Raw genomic sequence first — 16845 nt, 5'->3', positions numbered from 1 at the left:
CAATAACTGAGAGTTTAGCATAATGCTCTTCATAAGTACTTGCTCCACTTGTAACTCCACCAACATTGCTTCCCCACCCCCAGAGCACTTTCAGTCCTAAGGGTTGAAGACAGACAAAAATGCATTGACACATTAAGAAATGGGAAAGTAGAACGACTTAATACAGAAACCCCTAAAGTGATTCATATTCCCAAATAAAATTGGATCACCTTTTGTTTTTTGCTTATTTAGTATGTAAAAAGTTTTTTGTTTAATTTAAGATGAGTTAGCAAACTATAAATTATTAGAGTGCTTTGTTTTAAATAAGATTTAGTGATACTCAAGGAAAGCTGAGTAGCTCCGAGCTTTCCATTACTACTCACTGCTCCAGTCCCACTCTTATTCCAGTGACTTCTCTGATGTTAATGCATACATTATCTCATAGTTTCCAGCTGATAATGTCCTCTTACCTGGTTGATCATTGGGAGTGATCAGCATTGATGCACTTCTCTTTATTTTACAAGTCAAGTAGCCCTTTCAAAATATAATTTCAAATGTAGTCTGCAGTGTCTCAAGTAGTGCCGCAAACTATTAGATGGGTTGAAATCTGATATGCCCATCTTTTATTATTCAAATGAAGCAAAAGCAACCAGTTTAATTGAATTCTCGATACATGGGGAATAATTGCATGGAAATATGTAGTCAGGGATCCAAGCATGGAAAAGTAGAACGAGAGCTGGAGAAACTGAAACACAGAAACACAGAGATTGATAGAGACAGATTCTCTAAACAAAGAAATACACCAGATGGACAAGAGATTCTTTTCTGTGCGTATGCAATGGTATAGATATATACACTTGCATTACAGATATATATGTGAGAAAGAGAAAATATTCAATCAGAGCATCCTTTAGGTCAGAACATAACAATTTTAACTTTTGATTTATCAATATCCTTCAGCAGAAACACTCCAATCAGCTGCGGGGAGATGCAGCTAGTGGTATTATTACTAGAATATTAATCCAGGGACCCAAATAATATTCTGCCATGTAGATGGTGGTATTTGAAACTAATAAAAACAAATGGAATTAAAAGTTTAATGATGACCGTGAAGGTGTTGCTGATTGTCAGGAAAACCTCATCTGGTTCACTAATATCCTTTAGAGAAAGAAACTGCCATTCTTACCTGATCTGGCCTACACGTGACTCCACAGCAATGTGATTGACTCTTTACTGCCATCTGGGCAATAAAGGATGGACAGCTGGCCCTTTTACATGTCCATTCCCCATCAGAATGGTCTCAGGGCTCTCTCATTCTTCTTGGGGAAAAAAGTCCTGAACCATTCCCATCCACAACTCCTCCATCGGGGTTGAGCTCACAAATGCACGTGTGGGCTGCTGATTGGGAGATACCACAGATGTAGCTTGCAGTTCACCAACAGCACATGGGGATGGCCAATAAATGCTGGCTAGCCAGCAAGGCCCATGTTCCACACAGGAATTTATAAAACGTTCTGAATTGAGATTTGAGGTTTTCTGGTGGATTGCATGTTCAATACCGCTGTGATCTTCAGCAGCACAGTCATAACGCTGCTTCCCATGCTGCATGACTGCACATTGGCCGTTAGGCGGTGGTGGTATAGGTGACTGCCTAACTCAGCAACTGAAGATGTCTTCACCACTGACTTTCACTCCTCTCGGTTGATAAAATGCGATCAGTACACATTGCCTTGGTACATGGTTAAAGAGTGCTGAAGATTCTGATTTCCTGCTTCAGATACTACTTGCTTATCCACAACTGTAGTCCCCTGTCTCTGGCTGGTGCTGGATGCTTCTTGGGCGGCACGGTGGCACAGTGGTTAGCACTGCTGCCTCACAGCGCCAGAGACCCGGGTTCAATTCCCGCCTCAGGCAACTGACTGTGTGGAGTTTGCACGCTCTCCCCATGTCTGTGTGGGTTTCCTCCCATAGTCCAAAGATGTGCAGGTTAGGTGAATTGGCCATGCTAAATTGCCCATAGTGTTAGGTAAGGGGTAAATGTAGGGGTATGGGTGGGTTGCGCTTTGGCGGGTCGGTGTGGACTTGTTGGGCCAAAGGGCCTGTTCCCACACTGTAAGTAATCTCATCTAATCTTTACTCCTCCTCCTTAGCCTCATCAATGCCAGTAAAGCGTTAGGTTTGGTTACCGAAACATTTGTTATGGAAATACTGCTCACATGCTCATCTCTACAAGGTCAGGCGCAACCTGACTGGTTTTCCTGTCCTTCATTCCTCAGTAATGTGAAAGATCTTTGTTGCCTGGATCATTGCTCTCCATGCATATTACAATTACCTAAATCTTACTGTTACTGGCTTTCATTGTCCCCGCAATACAGTCCTACAACCTTGGAATGTACAAGCTGCGTAACAATTTCATTCCCATGTTCTTTGCTTTCATGTATCTCAGCCTGCTAATGCTCCTGCAAGGCTGCATGTGGAATAACACACACACACACTCACTCACTCTATCACTGTCCAATCATGTTCACCATTGTCAGCACTGTTGAGAGAGTCTTGAGTCCCCTTCTTCTCAGAGTTAAATTAATCAATGAGTTAGGATGTCAGTGTTTGGAGCTGTCAGAGCCTTTGTTCTGTAGTGACCTTTGCTCAGTGCTAAGCCTTTAACAGATTGCATGCACAGTAGTATTTAACACTTTCTGTTATGGTTACTTCAGTTGAATATGATAGTGCTGTATAGGAATATGTGCAAACAGCTTGCTGGCCATTCTCTGTGAGGCCTTTTTTGTTGTGATGCATTTTAGGAGACTGTTTATTTTGCACTTGATTTGTTCACTCTTTACCCTCCCGCTCTACACTATAATTTTCCCACATCACTGTAGATGGTCCTCTTCTATTCTCTGGTGTCTTTTGTCTTTCTTCAATCGGCTATTTCCCTTGATAGTTCTCCTCGTTTCTCAATCACATTCCCATCCAAATCCCATGGTCAGCGTTGATCCTGTATTCGATTCATTTGCTCTTTCTCCCCTCCCTAGCACTTTTAATTACCCCATTGTGTCCCCCACCCTAAATAGGCAGTACCCACCTTCCTTCTCCTCCTTGCCTCTATCCATGTTCTTTAAGTTCCATTGCCTGCCATTCCTTTCTTGTTAACTCTCCTCTGTTTGAACCTTTAGAGTTCAGCTTGCATGGCCCAGTTAGAGTTGTTGCTGTCGACCAGTGTGGCTGCCTCGCTTGCGCAGGCTTCTTGACCTGATCAGGCCACCCCCCGCTCCCCAAACACACAAACAAATGTACGTGTTTCATAGCAACAAAAACCAAGGCCGCGTGTGACTTCAGACTTCTCAGGAGCTTATAAACCTGGTCAGTCTTCATCTTTTACAAAGTAAGTTCTTCCACAAAGAAATGGCTTTGTCTGTGATCAAGTGTTTCCCGTTATTACCAAACAAGGTTGTTACCAGAGGTGCACTCATCCTTCCTTAATGGTCATGGTAAATTGGGAATGTGAAGTTAGGTTGTAGTTGAATATAATTCTGCTGCTGATAGTCCACATCATCTCATGAGTGTCCAGGTATGAGTTAGCAGATCTGCTAAAAATCTATTCCATTTAACAATTTGTTAGTGCTATACAACACAACACAGGGTATCCTCAATGTGAAGAAGGGATTCTGTTTCTGCAAGGACTGTGGAGTGGTCACTCCTACTGATACTGTCATTAGATGCATCTGCTTCAGGTAGATTTGCAAGGACAAGATCAATACATTTTTCCCTCTTGTTGGTTCCCTCACCCCTGGAGGCCCATCCTAGCAGCTAGGACCTTGAGGACTTTACGAACTCAGTCAGTAGAAGTGCTAATGAACCATTCTTGATGATGGACATTGAATCTCCACCCAGAGTACTTTGTGTGCCCTTGGTACCTGAAGTGATTCCTCCAAATGGCATTCAATGTTAAATAGAACTGATTCTTGAGCTGAATGCTAGGAGATAGTAATCAGCAGGAGATTTCCTTTCACAAGTTTGACTCAATGCCTTGAGACACTGTGGGGTCCAGAGTCAATGTTGAACACTCCTTCCTGACTGTACATCACTGTGCTACCACTTCTAGTGGGCCTGTCTTGCCTATGGGATGGCACGTACCCGGGGTAAAAATGACCCATTATCCTGAATCTATTTTCTATTACTGAAAAATGTGTTGCTGGAAAAGCGCAGCAGGTCAGGCAGCATCCAAGGAGCAGGAGAATCTACGTTTTGGGCATAAGCCCTTCTTCAGTCCTTTACAACATATTATCTTGACAATGTATCTTTTAAAATTCATCTGATGTGTGACAAATTTAATAGGCAAAAATTTAATATTATTTTCTAACTAAATGTTATTCGCTACTTTGGTTGAAATGGATCGGGATTACACAAAAGGCAGAGGTTGTGGTGCTTCCAATGTGTGCTAAGAAATAAATAATCTCCATTTAGTTTGTTTCATCTTTAGGAATTGGTGAGTGGTAGAATAAGACCGTTTATATAAAGAATAGGCAATCTGTAACAACGTAAAGTAGGTTGGGAATATTTAATAGCTTTTGAGGAAGGGTCACTCGGCCTGAAATGTTAACTCTGATTTCTCTCCACAGACTCTGCTGAGCTATTCCAGCAATTTCTGCTTTTGCTTCTGCGGTTCTTTCAGTTTTTATTCAGAAATGTTTAACGTTTTGTAGCAGTGTTGACCATCCTGGTGCATCTTCCCTTAACCAGTCTCCATGTTCAGGACGGACTAACGCCTAATCACCTGAAGAAGGCCAAGCTGATGTTCTTCTACATCCGTTATCCCAGCTCAACCACATTGAAAACATACTTCCTGGATGTTAAGGTAAGCAAATTAAAATCGTAGCTGATCCTTGGCAACACTTGAGGAGCACGAAGTATGTGTTCGAGACAAGAAACCGTGCGTGTTCCAGTAAGGGGATGTGTGACTGTCTGTTAGGGACAGTCTGTACAGTAGTGCAGTGGGTTAGATTATGCATGCAGGGTTCTTGGTGGCCTCTGAGACAGGTTGAAGGCCTGTCAGCTCTGCGCTGGAAAAGGACAGCAATAAGTCTCTACTTATTCTCACATTGACACCTAGTTAAAAAAAAGTGATGGGTACAGCTTTCATGAGAATAGGCTCTTGCAAAAATAAAAATCCTTAATGAGAACACCATTTCAGAATCAGAGAATCCCCAGTGAGGAAAGAGACCAAACATCCTAGCGAGTCTGCTCTCACCCTCCAAAGACCATTCCATGCAGACCCAGTCCCCCACCTAATCCCCATAACCCCACCTCTCCCATGGCCAATCCACCTAACCTACACATCTTTGGACTGTGGGAGGAAACTGGCACACCCAGAGGAAACCCACACAGACATGGGGAGAATGTGCAAACTCCACATATACAGTCACTCGAGGCTGTAATCAAACCCAGGTCCCATGTCTTGTGAGGCAGCAGTGCTAACCACTGAGCCACTGTGGAAATGGGCAATCCTGTGGATCATGGAGCTTGTTCGCTAAATAGTAGAACACTTGTTATGATAATAACCATGCGCAAACTGTTTGATCCTAGTGTCTTAGTCTAGCAATCTCTTCCTTTTGGTCTTCTATGAGTATGATCCCTGTTTTTGTGCATCACTGACCCCCTTTGAGGTCACTGACAGGTCATGTAGTGAACTTGCTTCCCTTCCCCATTCTTGCAATTCAGCGTGAGAGAGTCTTCAGGAACAATGGGAAGCTAATCCCGGGTGTCTGACTCAATTCGTCATGGCTCTTTTACCTCTCTACAGCATTAGAAAGTGAAGGAGAATTCAGTGCCAGTATTTCCTAATAAAAGTACTTCACTTTGAGGAAATTTTGCAGTTTAAAGCATTTCTTTTCCACTCTCATTGTAACTGGTACAACATACAAATACTTTTTCTCAGCTGGAGATAGTGCTGGTTTTAAAATCTATAAATTGTTTATCATCAACCAAACTGGACTTGCACATAAGAACAGAGGAAGACCATTTAGCCCTCGATCTTATTGCACATTCAGTTAGATCATGGCTGAGCTGTATATTAATTAATTTTCCTTTCCTCAGTTGCATTAACACAGCAGGTCCGGATTTTTGTAAAGTTAATGACAGGCTGATAAGTTATGTGGAATGTACGAGACAGCAAGGGACCAACTAGTCTAACCCAAAGAGAATAATCTTCACAAACAGGATAGTTGAAATGTCCCTTCGGGAACTGTGCTGAGTGGAAAAGCGTTGAAGTTCTAAACAGCTCAGTCTTCAGCTGAGAAGTGGACAGAAGCTGACAGCTGAACAGACAATTAAATCAGAAGGTGATCAGTGACCCAAGCACAAACTCATCCCTTAATCTCCTGAGAGTATCTCCCAGGAAAGACACAGATCTGCTCACTCACCCATGAATATTGTGTTTTCTCAGAAGTGCATGGGAGTATTTGCACACTGCAACTGCGAGTTAATCCCATATGAGACGTCAGTCCAACCAACTTGTCCACAACACAATGGTCTCTTGAAAACGGCTCAGAAAAGACGCCCAATATCAAAGCCCAGTCATTCTTCCTCTGATATTTCTTTCACTTTCCCTTCATTTCTGTGCTGAATAGTCCTCCCTCCGGTTGTTGTATTGCCACAACATTATAATCTGATTGTCTCTTTGGTTGCTATCAGTATTATTCTGACTGTTTCAATATTAGTTTTTCCATATTTTGAATGAAATAACTTCCTTATCAAGATTGTGATAACAGAATTGTTATGATGCAGAAGGCCATTCGCCCCCCTGAGTTTGTACTGGCTCGTGAAGCATTTTGATCTTGTCACAAACTTGTGTATTTGCCATGTAACACTGCACTTTTTTTTCTATTTTTTACTTTCTATTTTCCATTTTTCTATTTATCTACTGCCCTCTACTTCCAGGCTCTGTGATCCATGCCCTAACCACTTGCTGCATGAAAATGTTTTTTCTCACCATGCATTTGCTTCTTCTCCAAAATATTTTCTCTGTCCAGTCCCCATGTGATTTAGAAAATGTCTATCAGATCTCCTCTTAGTCTTCACCTCTCCAAGTAAAACAGTCCCAATATGTCCAATCTGTGCTCTTAAAGTCATAGAGCCATAGAGATGTACAGCGTGGAAACAGACCCTTTGGTCCAACTCATCCATGCTGATCAGATATCCCAACCCACTCTAGTCCCTCCTGCCAGCACCTGGACAATATCACTCCAAACCCTTCCTATTCATATACTCAGCCAGACGCCCTTTAAATATTGCAATTGTACCACCACATCCTCTGGCAGCTTATTCCATACACGTACCACCCTCTGCTTGAAGAAGTTGCCCCTTAGGTCTCTTTTATATCTTTCCCCTCTCACCCTAAACCTATGCCCTCGAGTTCCTGGCTCCCCCACCCCAGGGAAGAGACTTTGTCTATTTATTCTATCCATGCCCCTCATGATTTTGTAAGCCTCTATAAGGTCACCCCTCAGCCTCCGACACTCCAGGGAAAACAGCCCCAGCTTATTCAACCTTTCCCTATAGCTCAAATCCTCCAACCCTGGCAACATCCTTGTGAATCTTTTCTGAATCCTTTCAAGTTTCACAACATCTTTCCAATAGGAAGGAGACCAGAATTGCATGCAACATTCCAAAAGTGGCCTAACTAATGTCCTGTACAGCCGCAACATTACCTCCCAACTCCTGTACTCCATACTCTGACCAATAAAAGAAAGCATATCAAACGCCTTCTTCACTATCCTAACCACCTGCCACTCCACTTTCAAGGAGCTATGAACCTGCACTCCAAGGTCTCTTTGTTCAGCAACACTCCATAGGACCTTACCATTAAGTGTATAAGTCCTGCTACGATTTGCTTTCCCAAAATGCAGCACCTTGCATTTATCTGAATTAAACTCCATCTGCCACTTCTCAGCCCATTGGCCCATCTGATCAAGATCCTGTTGTAATCTGAGGTAACATTCTTTGCTTTCCACTACACCTCCAATTTTGGTCTCATCTGCAAACTTACTAACTGTACATCTTATGCTCACATCCAAATCATTAATATAAATGACGAAAAATGGTGGACCTAGCACCGATCCTTGTGGCACTCCACTGGTCACAGGCCTCCAGTCTGAAAAACAATCCTCCACCATCACCCTCTGTCTTCTATCTTTGAGCCAGTTCTGTATCCAAATAGCTAGTTCTCTCTGTATTCCGTGAGATCGGACCTTGCCAACCAGTCTCCCATGGGAAACCTTGTCGAACGCCTTACTGAAGTCCATACAGATCACGTCCACTGGTCTGCCCTCATGAATCCTCTTTGTTACTTCTTAACTGAACTTTCTCATCCCTGGAACCATTCTCAGAATACAAGAGCAGGGATGTATTGCTGAGGCTGTATAAGGGGCTGGTCAGATTGCATTTGAAATGTTGTGAGCAGTTTTGGGCCCCTGTACCTAATGAAGGGTGAGTTGGCATTGGAGGGAGTCCAGAGGGGGTTTACAAGAATGCTCCTTTACAAGAATGAAGGGCTTGTCATACGAGGGGTGGTTGCTGACTCTGGGTCTGTACTCATAGAGTTTAGAAGGATAAGGGGGAATTTGATTGAAACTTAGAGAATTCTGGGAGGCCTGGATAGAGTGGACATGAAGATGATGTTTCCACTAGGAGGGGAAATTAGGACCTGAGGGAACAGCCTCAGAATGAAGTGACAACCCTTTTGATGTAAGGAGGAATTCCTTCAGCCACATGGTGGTTAATCCATAGAACTGTGGCACAGAGGGATATGGAGGCCAAGTCATTGAGTGTACTTAAGATAGAGATAGGTTTCTTCTTAATAAGGGCATCAAGGGTTATGGGGAGAAGGCAGGAGAATGGGGTTGAGAAACATATCAGTTACGATCGAATGTGGAGCAGATCGATGGGCTAAATAGTTTAATTCTGCTCCTATGTCTTATGCTCTTATTCTCATCAACCATTCTTTCCGATGTCTTTGCATCCTTCTTAAAGTATGGTGGTCAGAATTGTATATAGTATTCCAACTGGCTCAAGTCAGAGCATTCCCCAATACTGCAGGCCTGAATGGTAACGGTGACATACAGTCACAGCAACTCCAGCTGTTTCAGTTTTAGCTTTTCCATGTGTTGTGTGAAATTATTTACTTATCATAAGCATCATTAAAATAGATTATCTGATAAATTATTTTCTGTTTTGGCGACTTTGCAACTTAATTATGCTCTTTCTACAACAGTGACTTAAAAAAGGGAACTACAGCAATGTAAGTCATTCTCTTACTGCCAGTTTCCTGTAGATCTGTTCAAAAAAGTAGCTCTTCACTAATGGTTACATTTTCCAAGCTAAATCTAAAAAATCATTAAAGATAACTGGGTGAGAGTCTTCCTGTTGTTGTTAGCTTGATTGTTTTAATTACAATTTTCTGGTGGGTCAGCCTATATGTGTCAGCAGTTGTTGCGCTTATGAAGTTATTTGGCTTCACATCACAAGCCTGCTGACTCGCTGGCCTGGATTAGTGGGCCACAAAGGAAACAATTGCGCTGATGGCAGAATGTGAGGCACCCAAGAATTGTAGGTCGACACTAGCAGCACAGTTTAAAAACTTATGGCTGTTCACTTTGAAGAAAAATTGTTGATAGTGGGAGAATCGCAAAAATGAAGTTGACACAACTTGCCTAACATCCAGCCCCTTTAATCTAGAGTATAGCTTCCGCTGTAGCATTCTATCAAACAATCACTCCTTAGTCACAGATTAAGTAAGCTTGTGTCCAAACTTTGGTTGACCTGTTTCAACTGGAGAAACGGCTGCTAATTCTAAGTGGGCAATGAGGGAAGAAGAGATGGTGATATAATAGGTGATCACCAAATGACTTAAGTAATATTCATTTGTGAATCTTAATGGGTGCAAATGGCTTCCCTCTTTGCCTACTTAGGAATCATTCAATTGCATGTGAACACATTAGAGATAGTTCAGTGTCATGAAATGGTACTGTGTCTGTGATAAGAGTTCTGTTTTACTCAGGGTCACTTTCTCTAAATGTAAGTCTTTCCCTTTTAAGTACTACTTGTTGTGAAGCCAAGCAATGCCGAAGAGGAAACATGGTGCTGAATTAATCAAAGCAATATTTGGGGACCTACATTTATGTAGGACCTTTCGTAATCTGCACATCCTAAAATTCTTTACAGTCAACAAAGTTCTTTTGAAATCTGGTTGTTATTGCACTGTCGTAAATGCAGCAGCTAATATAACTGCAGCAAGGTCCCTCAAACAGCATTTGATAATGACAGAGTAATTTATGTTGGTTGAAGGTTAACTCATTACCAGGACAGCGGGGCTAGCATCTTTGCTCTTAGAATTGTGCTTTTATTTGCAGCACAGAAACCATTCAGACTTAAAAGTGTTGAAATTAATGTTTGACATGAGCTACCTCGCATCATACTCCATCTCGCCCAATCAGAATATCCTTCTATTCATCTCTCTCTCTCATGTACTCAAATTGACAGGGCCGATGACCAAGGGGGAAAAGCCTGTGATACTTGGAAATGGGTACACAGCACCTTTATTTTGAAGTATAGCAGATACGTATAATCTCATTCACCAGTTTTACTTTGTGGGTAGTTTGCAGTTTAATGCCGCATCACAAAAGATACTATGATCGGCAGTGCTGCATTCGCTCAGTATGGGGCTGGGATGGCAGTCTAGATTGTTGTGTTGACATCGCTGGAGCTGGACTTGAACCTCCAACCTCCGATTCAAAAGAAAGATTGTTACCAATGAGCCATGGTAGAAACTATTTGTAATACTGTAAATTACTAGCTTACCACTGTGCAAAGCCAGGGGAAGGGGGAAGCTAGAGCCTGAATAACTCTCCATTGTTTTGTGGTACTCTCCATGTAGTCAGCCCCCAATTAGCATTCCAGATCATGTGCAAAGATTAAATGTTTTGGGCAAGGTACCAGAGGAGTCTGGGAAGAATCTTCTGCAGTCAGAACACATTTGTCTGCGGGCTTCTATTAGAGTCATAGAGACGTACAGCACAGAAACAGACCCTTTGGTCCAACTCATCCATGCTGACCAGATATCCCAACCTAATCTCACCCCATTTGCCTGCAATTGGCCCATATCCCTCTAAACCCTTCCTATTCATATAACAATCCAGATGCCTTTTAAATGCTGTAATTGTCCCAGCCTCCACCACTTCCTCTGGCAGCTCATTCCATACAAGCACCACCCTGTGTGAAAAAGTTGCCCCTTAGATCCATTTCCCCTCTCATCCTAAACCTATGCCCTCAAGTTCTGAAATAAAATAAAAGCACCAAAAAACAAAGAGTGCTTTACAATTCACCCAAACTTGAAAATTAAAACAAAGCAGTGTTGTTCTTTTTGATTCTGAAGTTCTCTATCAAGTTATTTCAGGTATCAGCCCACAACCCACAGCAATCACATTTCTGTGGTCTCAGGACTCTGTACACTCAAGATATATTTATGTTGCTTTCTGAAATAAGCAGCCAGTGCTGGTGAGCGGGGTGAAATTCCCACAACTTGTGTTTTAAGTGGGAAGTAACTCAGAATTAAGGTGAGTAATTTTTTTAAAAATCTTGTGAATACTCTGACTTAGGTTGTTCCCAGTGCATTAATAGTAAGCAACACTTATATTTATGCTAAGACCATTATTTTAAGATAAATTGATTAATCTATGCGATAATTCTTCAAATGTTGGCATTAGGCCCCAGACGATGGCAAGGAGACAGTCACTGCTACAGGGAGAGTGATGGCCTTGTGCTATTGTTACTAGACTAGTGATCCACAGACCCATGTAATGTTCTGGGAACCTGCGTTTGCATCTCACAACAGCAGATGGTGGAAGGTGAATTTAATTTCTGAATTCAAATTAGAATTTCATGTCTAATAGTGACTGTGAAATGGTTGTCGTAAAAGCCCATCTGAATCATTAATGTCCTTTAGGGAATAAAACTGCCATGCTCACTTAGTCTGGCCTACATGTGATTCCAGACCACAGCAATGTGACTGACTCACAACTATCCTCTGAAATGGCCAAGCAAGCCACTCAGTTGAATCAACTGCTAGAAGGGAGAAAAGGAATGACAACCAGATGGACAACCAGGCATCGAATAAGGCATCAGGCTCAACAATGGCAGAAACAGTCTTGTCAATCTTGCAATGCCCTTCTCACAAACATTGTGTCAAAAGTGGGAGAACTGTGCCCATGGATACCCCTTTGTTCTGAAGGAAGTGGGAGGATTTGAAGGAGAAATTATTGAGGGTCAGGACCAGTTCCCCCAATTGAATGTTGGCAGTGGGGTACTGGTTGGGTCGGCAGGACAGGAAGAAATGGCAGGCGTGGAGGCCTTTGCCATGGTGGATGAATGTGTGTAGGGACTGGATGTCCATGGGGAAGATGAGGCATTGTTGGCCAGGGCTATGGGCACCATCTGGGCCCCAGCTATGCCTGCCTCTTTGTAGGATACATGGAACTGTCTATCCTCCGCAGTTAGACCGGCAACATCCCCACCTCTTCCTCCGCTACACTGATGTCTGTATCGGCACCACCTCGTGCTCTGACAAGGAGATGGAACAGTTCATCAACTTCACTAACACCTTCCACCCTGACCTTAGGTTCACCTGTACCTTCTCAGACACCTTCCTCCCCTTCCTGGACCTCTCTATCTCTGGCAACCAACTGAACATGAACATCTATTTCATACCTACCAACCCCCATAGCAACCTGGACTATACCTCATCCCATGCCCCCCCCCCCCCCCCCGTAAAAACATGATCCCTTACTCCCAATTCCTCTGCCACTGCCGTATCTGCTCCCAGGAGGAGTAATTTCACTCCAGAACATCCCAGATGGCCTCCTACTTCAAGGAGTGCAATTTGCCCTCCCACATTGTCAACAAGGCCCTCCAGTGCATCTCCTCCACCTCCGGCACCTCTGCCCTTGAACTCCACCCCTCCATTTACAACAAGGATAGAAGATACCCAATTCTCACCTTCCACCCCACTAATAGAGTCACAGAGTCATAGAGATGTACAGCATGGAAACAGACCCTTCGGTCCAACCCGTACATGCCAACCAAATATCCCAACCCAATCTCGTCCCACCTGCCAGCATCCGGCCCATATCCCTCCAAACCCTTCCTATTCATATACCCATCCAAATGCCTCTTAAATGTTGCAATTATACCAGCCTCCACCACATCCTCTGGCAGCTCATTCCATACACGTACCACCCTCTGTGTGAAAAAGTTGCCCCTTAGGTCTCTTTTATATCTTTCCCCTCTCACCCAAAACCTATGCCCTCCAGTTCTGGACTTCCCAAGCTCAGGGAAAAGACTTTGTCTATTTATCCTATCCATGCCCCTCATAATTTTATAAACCTCTATAAGGTCACCCCTCAGCCTCCGACACTCCAGGGAAAACAGCCCCAGCCTGCTTAGCCTCTCCCTATAGCTCAGATCCTCCAACCCTGGCAACATCCTTGTAAATCTTTTCTGAACCCTTTCAAGTTTCACAATATCTTTCCAATAGGAAGAAGACCAGAATTGCACGCAATATTCCAACAGTGGCCTAACCAATGTCCTGTACAGCCACAACATGAACTCCCAACTCCTGTACTCAATACTCTGACCAATAAAGGAAAGCATACCAAACGCCTTCTTCACTATCCTATTTACCTGCGACTCCACTTTCAAGTAGCTATGAACCTGCACTCCAAGGTCTCTTTGTTCAGCAACACTCCCTAGGACCTTACCATTAAGTGTATAAGTCCTGCTAAGATTTGCTTTCCCAAAATGCAGCACTTCGCATTTATCTGAATTAAACTCCATCTGCCACTTCTCAGCCCATTGGCCCATCTGGTCCAGATCCTATTGTAATCTGAGGTAACCCTCTTCACCGTCCACTACACCTCCAATTTTGGTGTCATCTGCAAACTTACTAACTGTACCTCTTACGCTCGCATCCAAATCATTTATGTAAATGACAAAAAGTAGAGGGCCTAGCACCGATCCTTGTGGCACTCCACTGGTCACAGGCCTCCAGTCTGAAAAACAACCCTCTACTCCTCCCTTCTGCCTTCTACCTTTGAGCCAGTTCTGTATCCAAATGGCTAGTTTTCCCTGTATTCCATGAGATCTAACCTTGCTAATCAGTCTCCCATGGGGAACTTTGTCGAATGCCTTACTGAAGTCCATATAGATCACACCTACAGCTCTGCCCTCATCAATCTTCTTTGGTACTTCTTCAAAAAACGCAATCAAGTTTGTGAGACATGATTTCCCACGCACAAATCCACGTTGACTATCCCGAATCAGTCCTTGCCTTTCCAAATACATGTACATCCTGTCCCTCAGGATTCCCTCCAACAACTTGCCCACCCACCGAGGTCAGGCTTACCGATCTATAGTTCCCTGGCTTGTCTTTACTGCCTTTCTTAAACTGTGGCACCACGTTTGCCAACCTCCAGTCTTCCGGCACCTCACCTATGACTATTGATGATACAAATATCTCAGCAAGAGGCCCAGCAATCACTTCTCTAGCTTCCCACAGAGTTCTCAGGTACACCTGATCATATCCGGATGTAATGCATTATTCTCTGCCATTTCCATCACCTACAATCAGACTCCACCACCAGAGACATTATTTCCCTCCCCAACCCTATTTGTATTCTGCAGAGACCATTCCCTGCATGACTCCCTTGTTAGGTCCACGACCCCCATCAGCTCACCCTCCACACCTGGCACCTTTGCTCTTAACCACAAGAAGTGTAAAACCCGTGCCCATACTTTCCCCCTCACCTCTGTCCAAGGCCCCAAAGGATCTTTTCACATCCGGCAGAAATTTTCCTGCACATCCACCCACCTCATCTATGTGTCCATTGCTCTTGATATGGTCTTCTCCACATCCGTGAAACAGCACACCAACTCGCGGAGCATTTCAAGGAACATCTCTGGGACACACGCACCCAACAACCCCATCGCCCTGTGGCCGACCTCTTCAGCTCCCCCTCCCACTCCACCAAGGACATGTAAGTCATGGGCCTCCTACACTAACAAATCCAAGCCACCGAACGACTGGAGGAAGAACACCCCGTCTTCCGCCTTAGACCCCTCCAACCACAAAACATCTACGTCAACTTCACTAGTATCCAAATCTACCTTATCCCAGATTATCCCAGATCCAACTCTCCAACTTGGCACTGCCATCTTGACCTGTCCTGCCTGTCCATCTTCCTTCCTACCTATCTGCTCTAGCCTCCCCACCAACCTATCACAATCACCCTCCACCTGCATCCACCTATCGCCTTCCCAGCTACTTGCCCCCAAACCCCATTCCCACATTCCTATTTACCTCTCAGCCCCCTTCCCCCCACATTCCTGATAAAGGTCTTATGCCCAAAACATTGACTCTCCTGCTCCTCAAATGCTGCCTGACCTGCTGTGCTTTTCTAGCGCCATACTTTTCGACTCTGACTCTCCAGCATCTAGAGTCCTCAGTTTCCCCCAATAAGCTGACATAGCCATATTCAAGCACACCTTGCACACAACATCCCAAACAACACCATCCTATCCTGACCCTCCAGCAAGGCAGATGCAGCAGAGGTGGTGGCACAGTGGTATATAGTCAGGAGGCATTTGCCCCAAGGAGTCCTGAACATTGACTCCAACCCATTAAGTCTCATGGCATCAAGTCAAACATGGGCAAGGAAACCTCCGACTGATTATGCATACCATCCTCTCTCAGCTAATGAATCAGTGCTTCTCTATTTTGAACAACATTTTGAAGGAAGCACCGAGAGTAGCAAGGGTGCAAAATATACTGTGGGTAGAGGTCTACAATATCTACAATCAAGATTGGCTTGGCAGCATCACTACTGATTGAGCTGATCAGGTCCTAAAGGACATTGCTACAGGACTGGATCTGTGGCTGTTGATAAGGAAACTAACGAGGCAAAAAGCATACTTGAACTTATCATCACCAATCTGCCTGCTGCATATGCAGTTGTCCATGGAAGTGGTGGTGAGAGTGACCTCCACACGTTTGTTGAGAATATCCACCTTTTTATTGTGTGACACTATTCCCGTGCAAAAAGGGACAGACTTAGAACAGACAGAGCAATTCAATTCTATGGGATGCTGTGGGCCATCAGCGATGGCCAAATTGTACTCCAACACAATCTGCACCTTCATGGCCCACAAATTCCCCCCAATCAACCATTACAATAAAACCAGGGAACCAACCCTGGTTCAATGGAGAGTGCAGAAGGGCATACCAGGAGCAGCACCAGGCAGAACTAAAAGTGAGGTATCAACCTGAAGAAGTCAACAAATAGCCAGATAGCCATAAACAACAAGTGAAAGACACATCTAAGCTTTACAGTCCTGACACATCCTGTTATGAATGGTGGTGGACAATTAAACAACGCACTGGAGGAGGAGGTGTCATAAATATCCACATCCCCAATGATGGAAGAGCCCATCATGTCATTGCAAAAGATAAGACTGAAGCACTGACTGCAACCTTTGGCCAGAAGTCATGAGTGAATGATCCATCTCTGTCTCCTCCAATGGTCCCAGAATTACAGATATCAGTTTTCAGCCAATTTGATTCACTCTATGTGATGTCAAGAAACAGTTGGAGACATTGGATACTGAAAAGGCCATGGGCCCAGACAACATTCCAGCAATAATACTGAGGACTTGTGCACCAGAGCTTGCCAATCCCTAAGCCAAGCTGTTCCAGGGCATCTATAAGCCTGACATCTCTCTAATCATCCAGGCATGTCCCGTCCACACAAAGCAGGACATATC

At 43.8% G+C, this 16845-nt stretch overlaps 1 protein-coding gene across 1 annotated transcript in view; it reads left to right on the top strand.

Moving 5' to 3' along the window:
* The window catches only part of LOC122553399 (prospero homeobox protein 1-like), a 68344-nt gene that overhangs the window by 23274 nt on the left and 28225 nt on the right, over positions 1–16845 (top strand). Inside the window, exon 3 of the mRNA XM_087989471.1 lies at positions 4733–4834. Within this exon, the coding sequence (XP_087845597.1) occupies positions 4733–4834 (102 nt within the window). The remainder of the gene's footprint in view (positions 1–4732; positions 4835–16845) is intronic.

This window comes from Chiloscyllium plagiosum, unplaced genomic scaffold, assembly GCF_037043375.1.
Source record: "Chiloscyllium plagiosum isolate Xiang-an unplaced genomic scaffold, Cpla_swu_hap1 HiC_scaffold_8, whole genome shotgun sequence".
In the NCBI taxonomy this organism is placed as follows: domain Eukaryota; kingdom Metazoa; phylum Chordata; class Chondrichthyes; order Orectolobiformes; family Hemiscylliidae; genus Chiloscyllium; species Chiloscyllium plagiosum.
The sequence above is the reverse complement of the archived record's forward strand: the minus strand, read 5'-3'. Positions and strand labels throughout refer to the sequence as shown.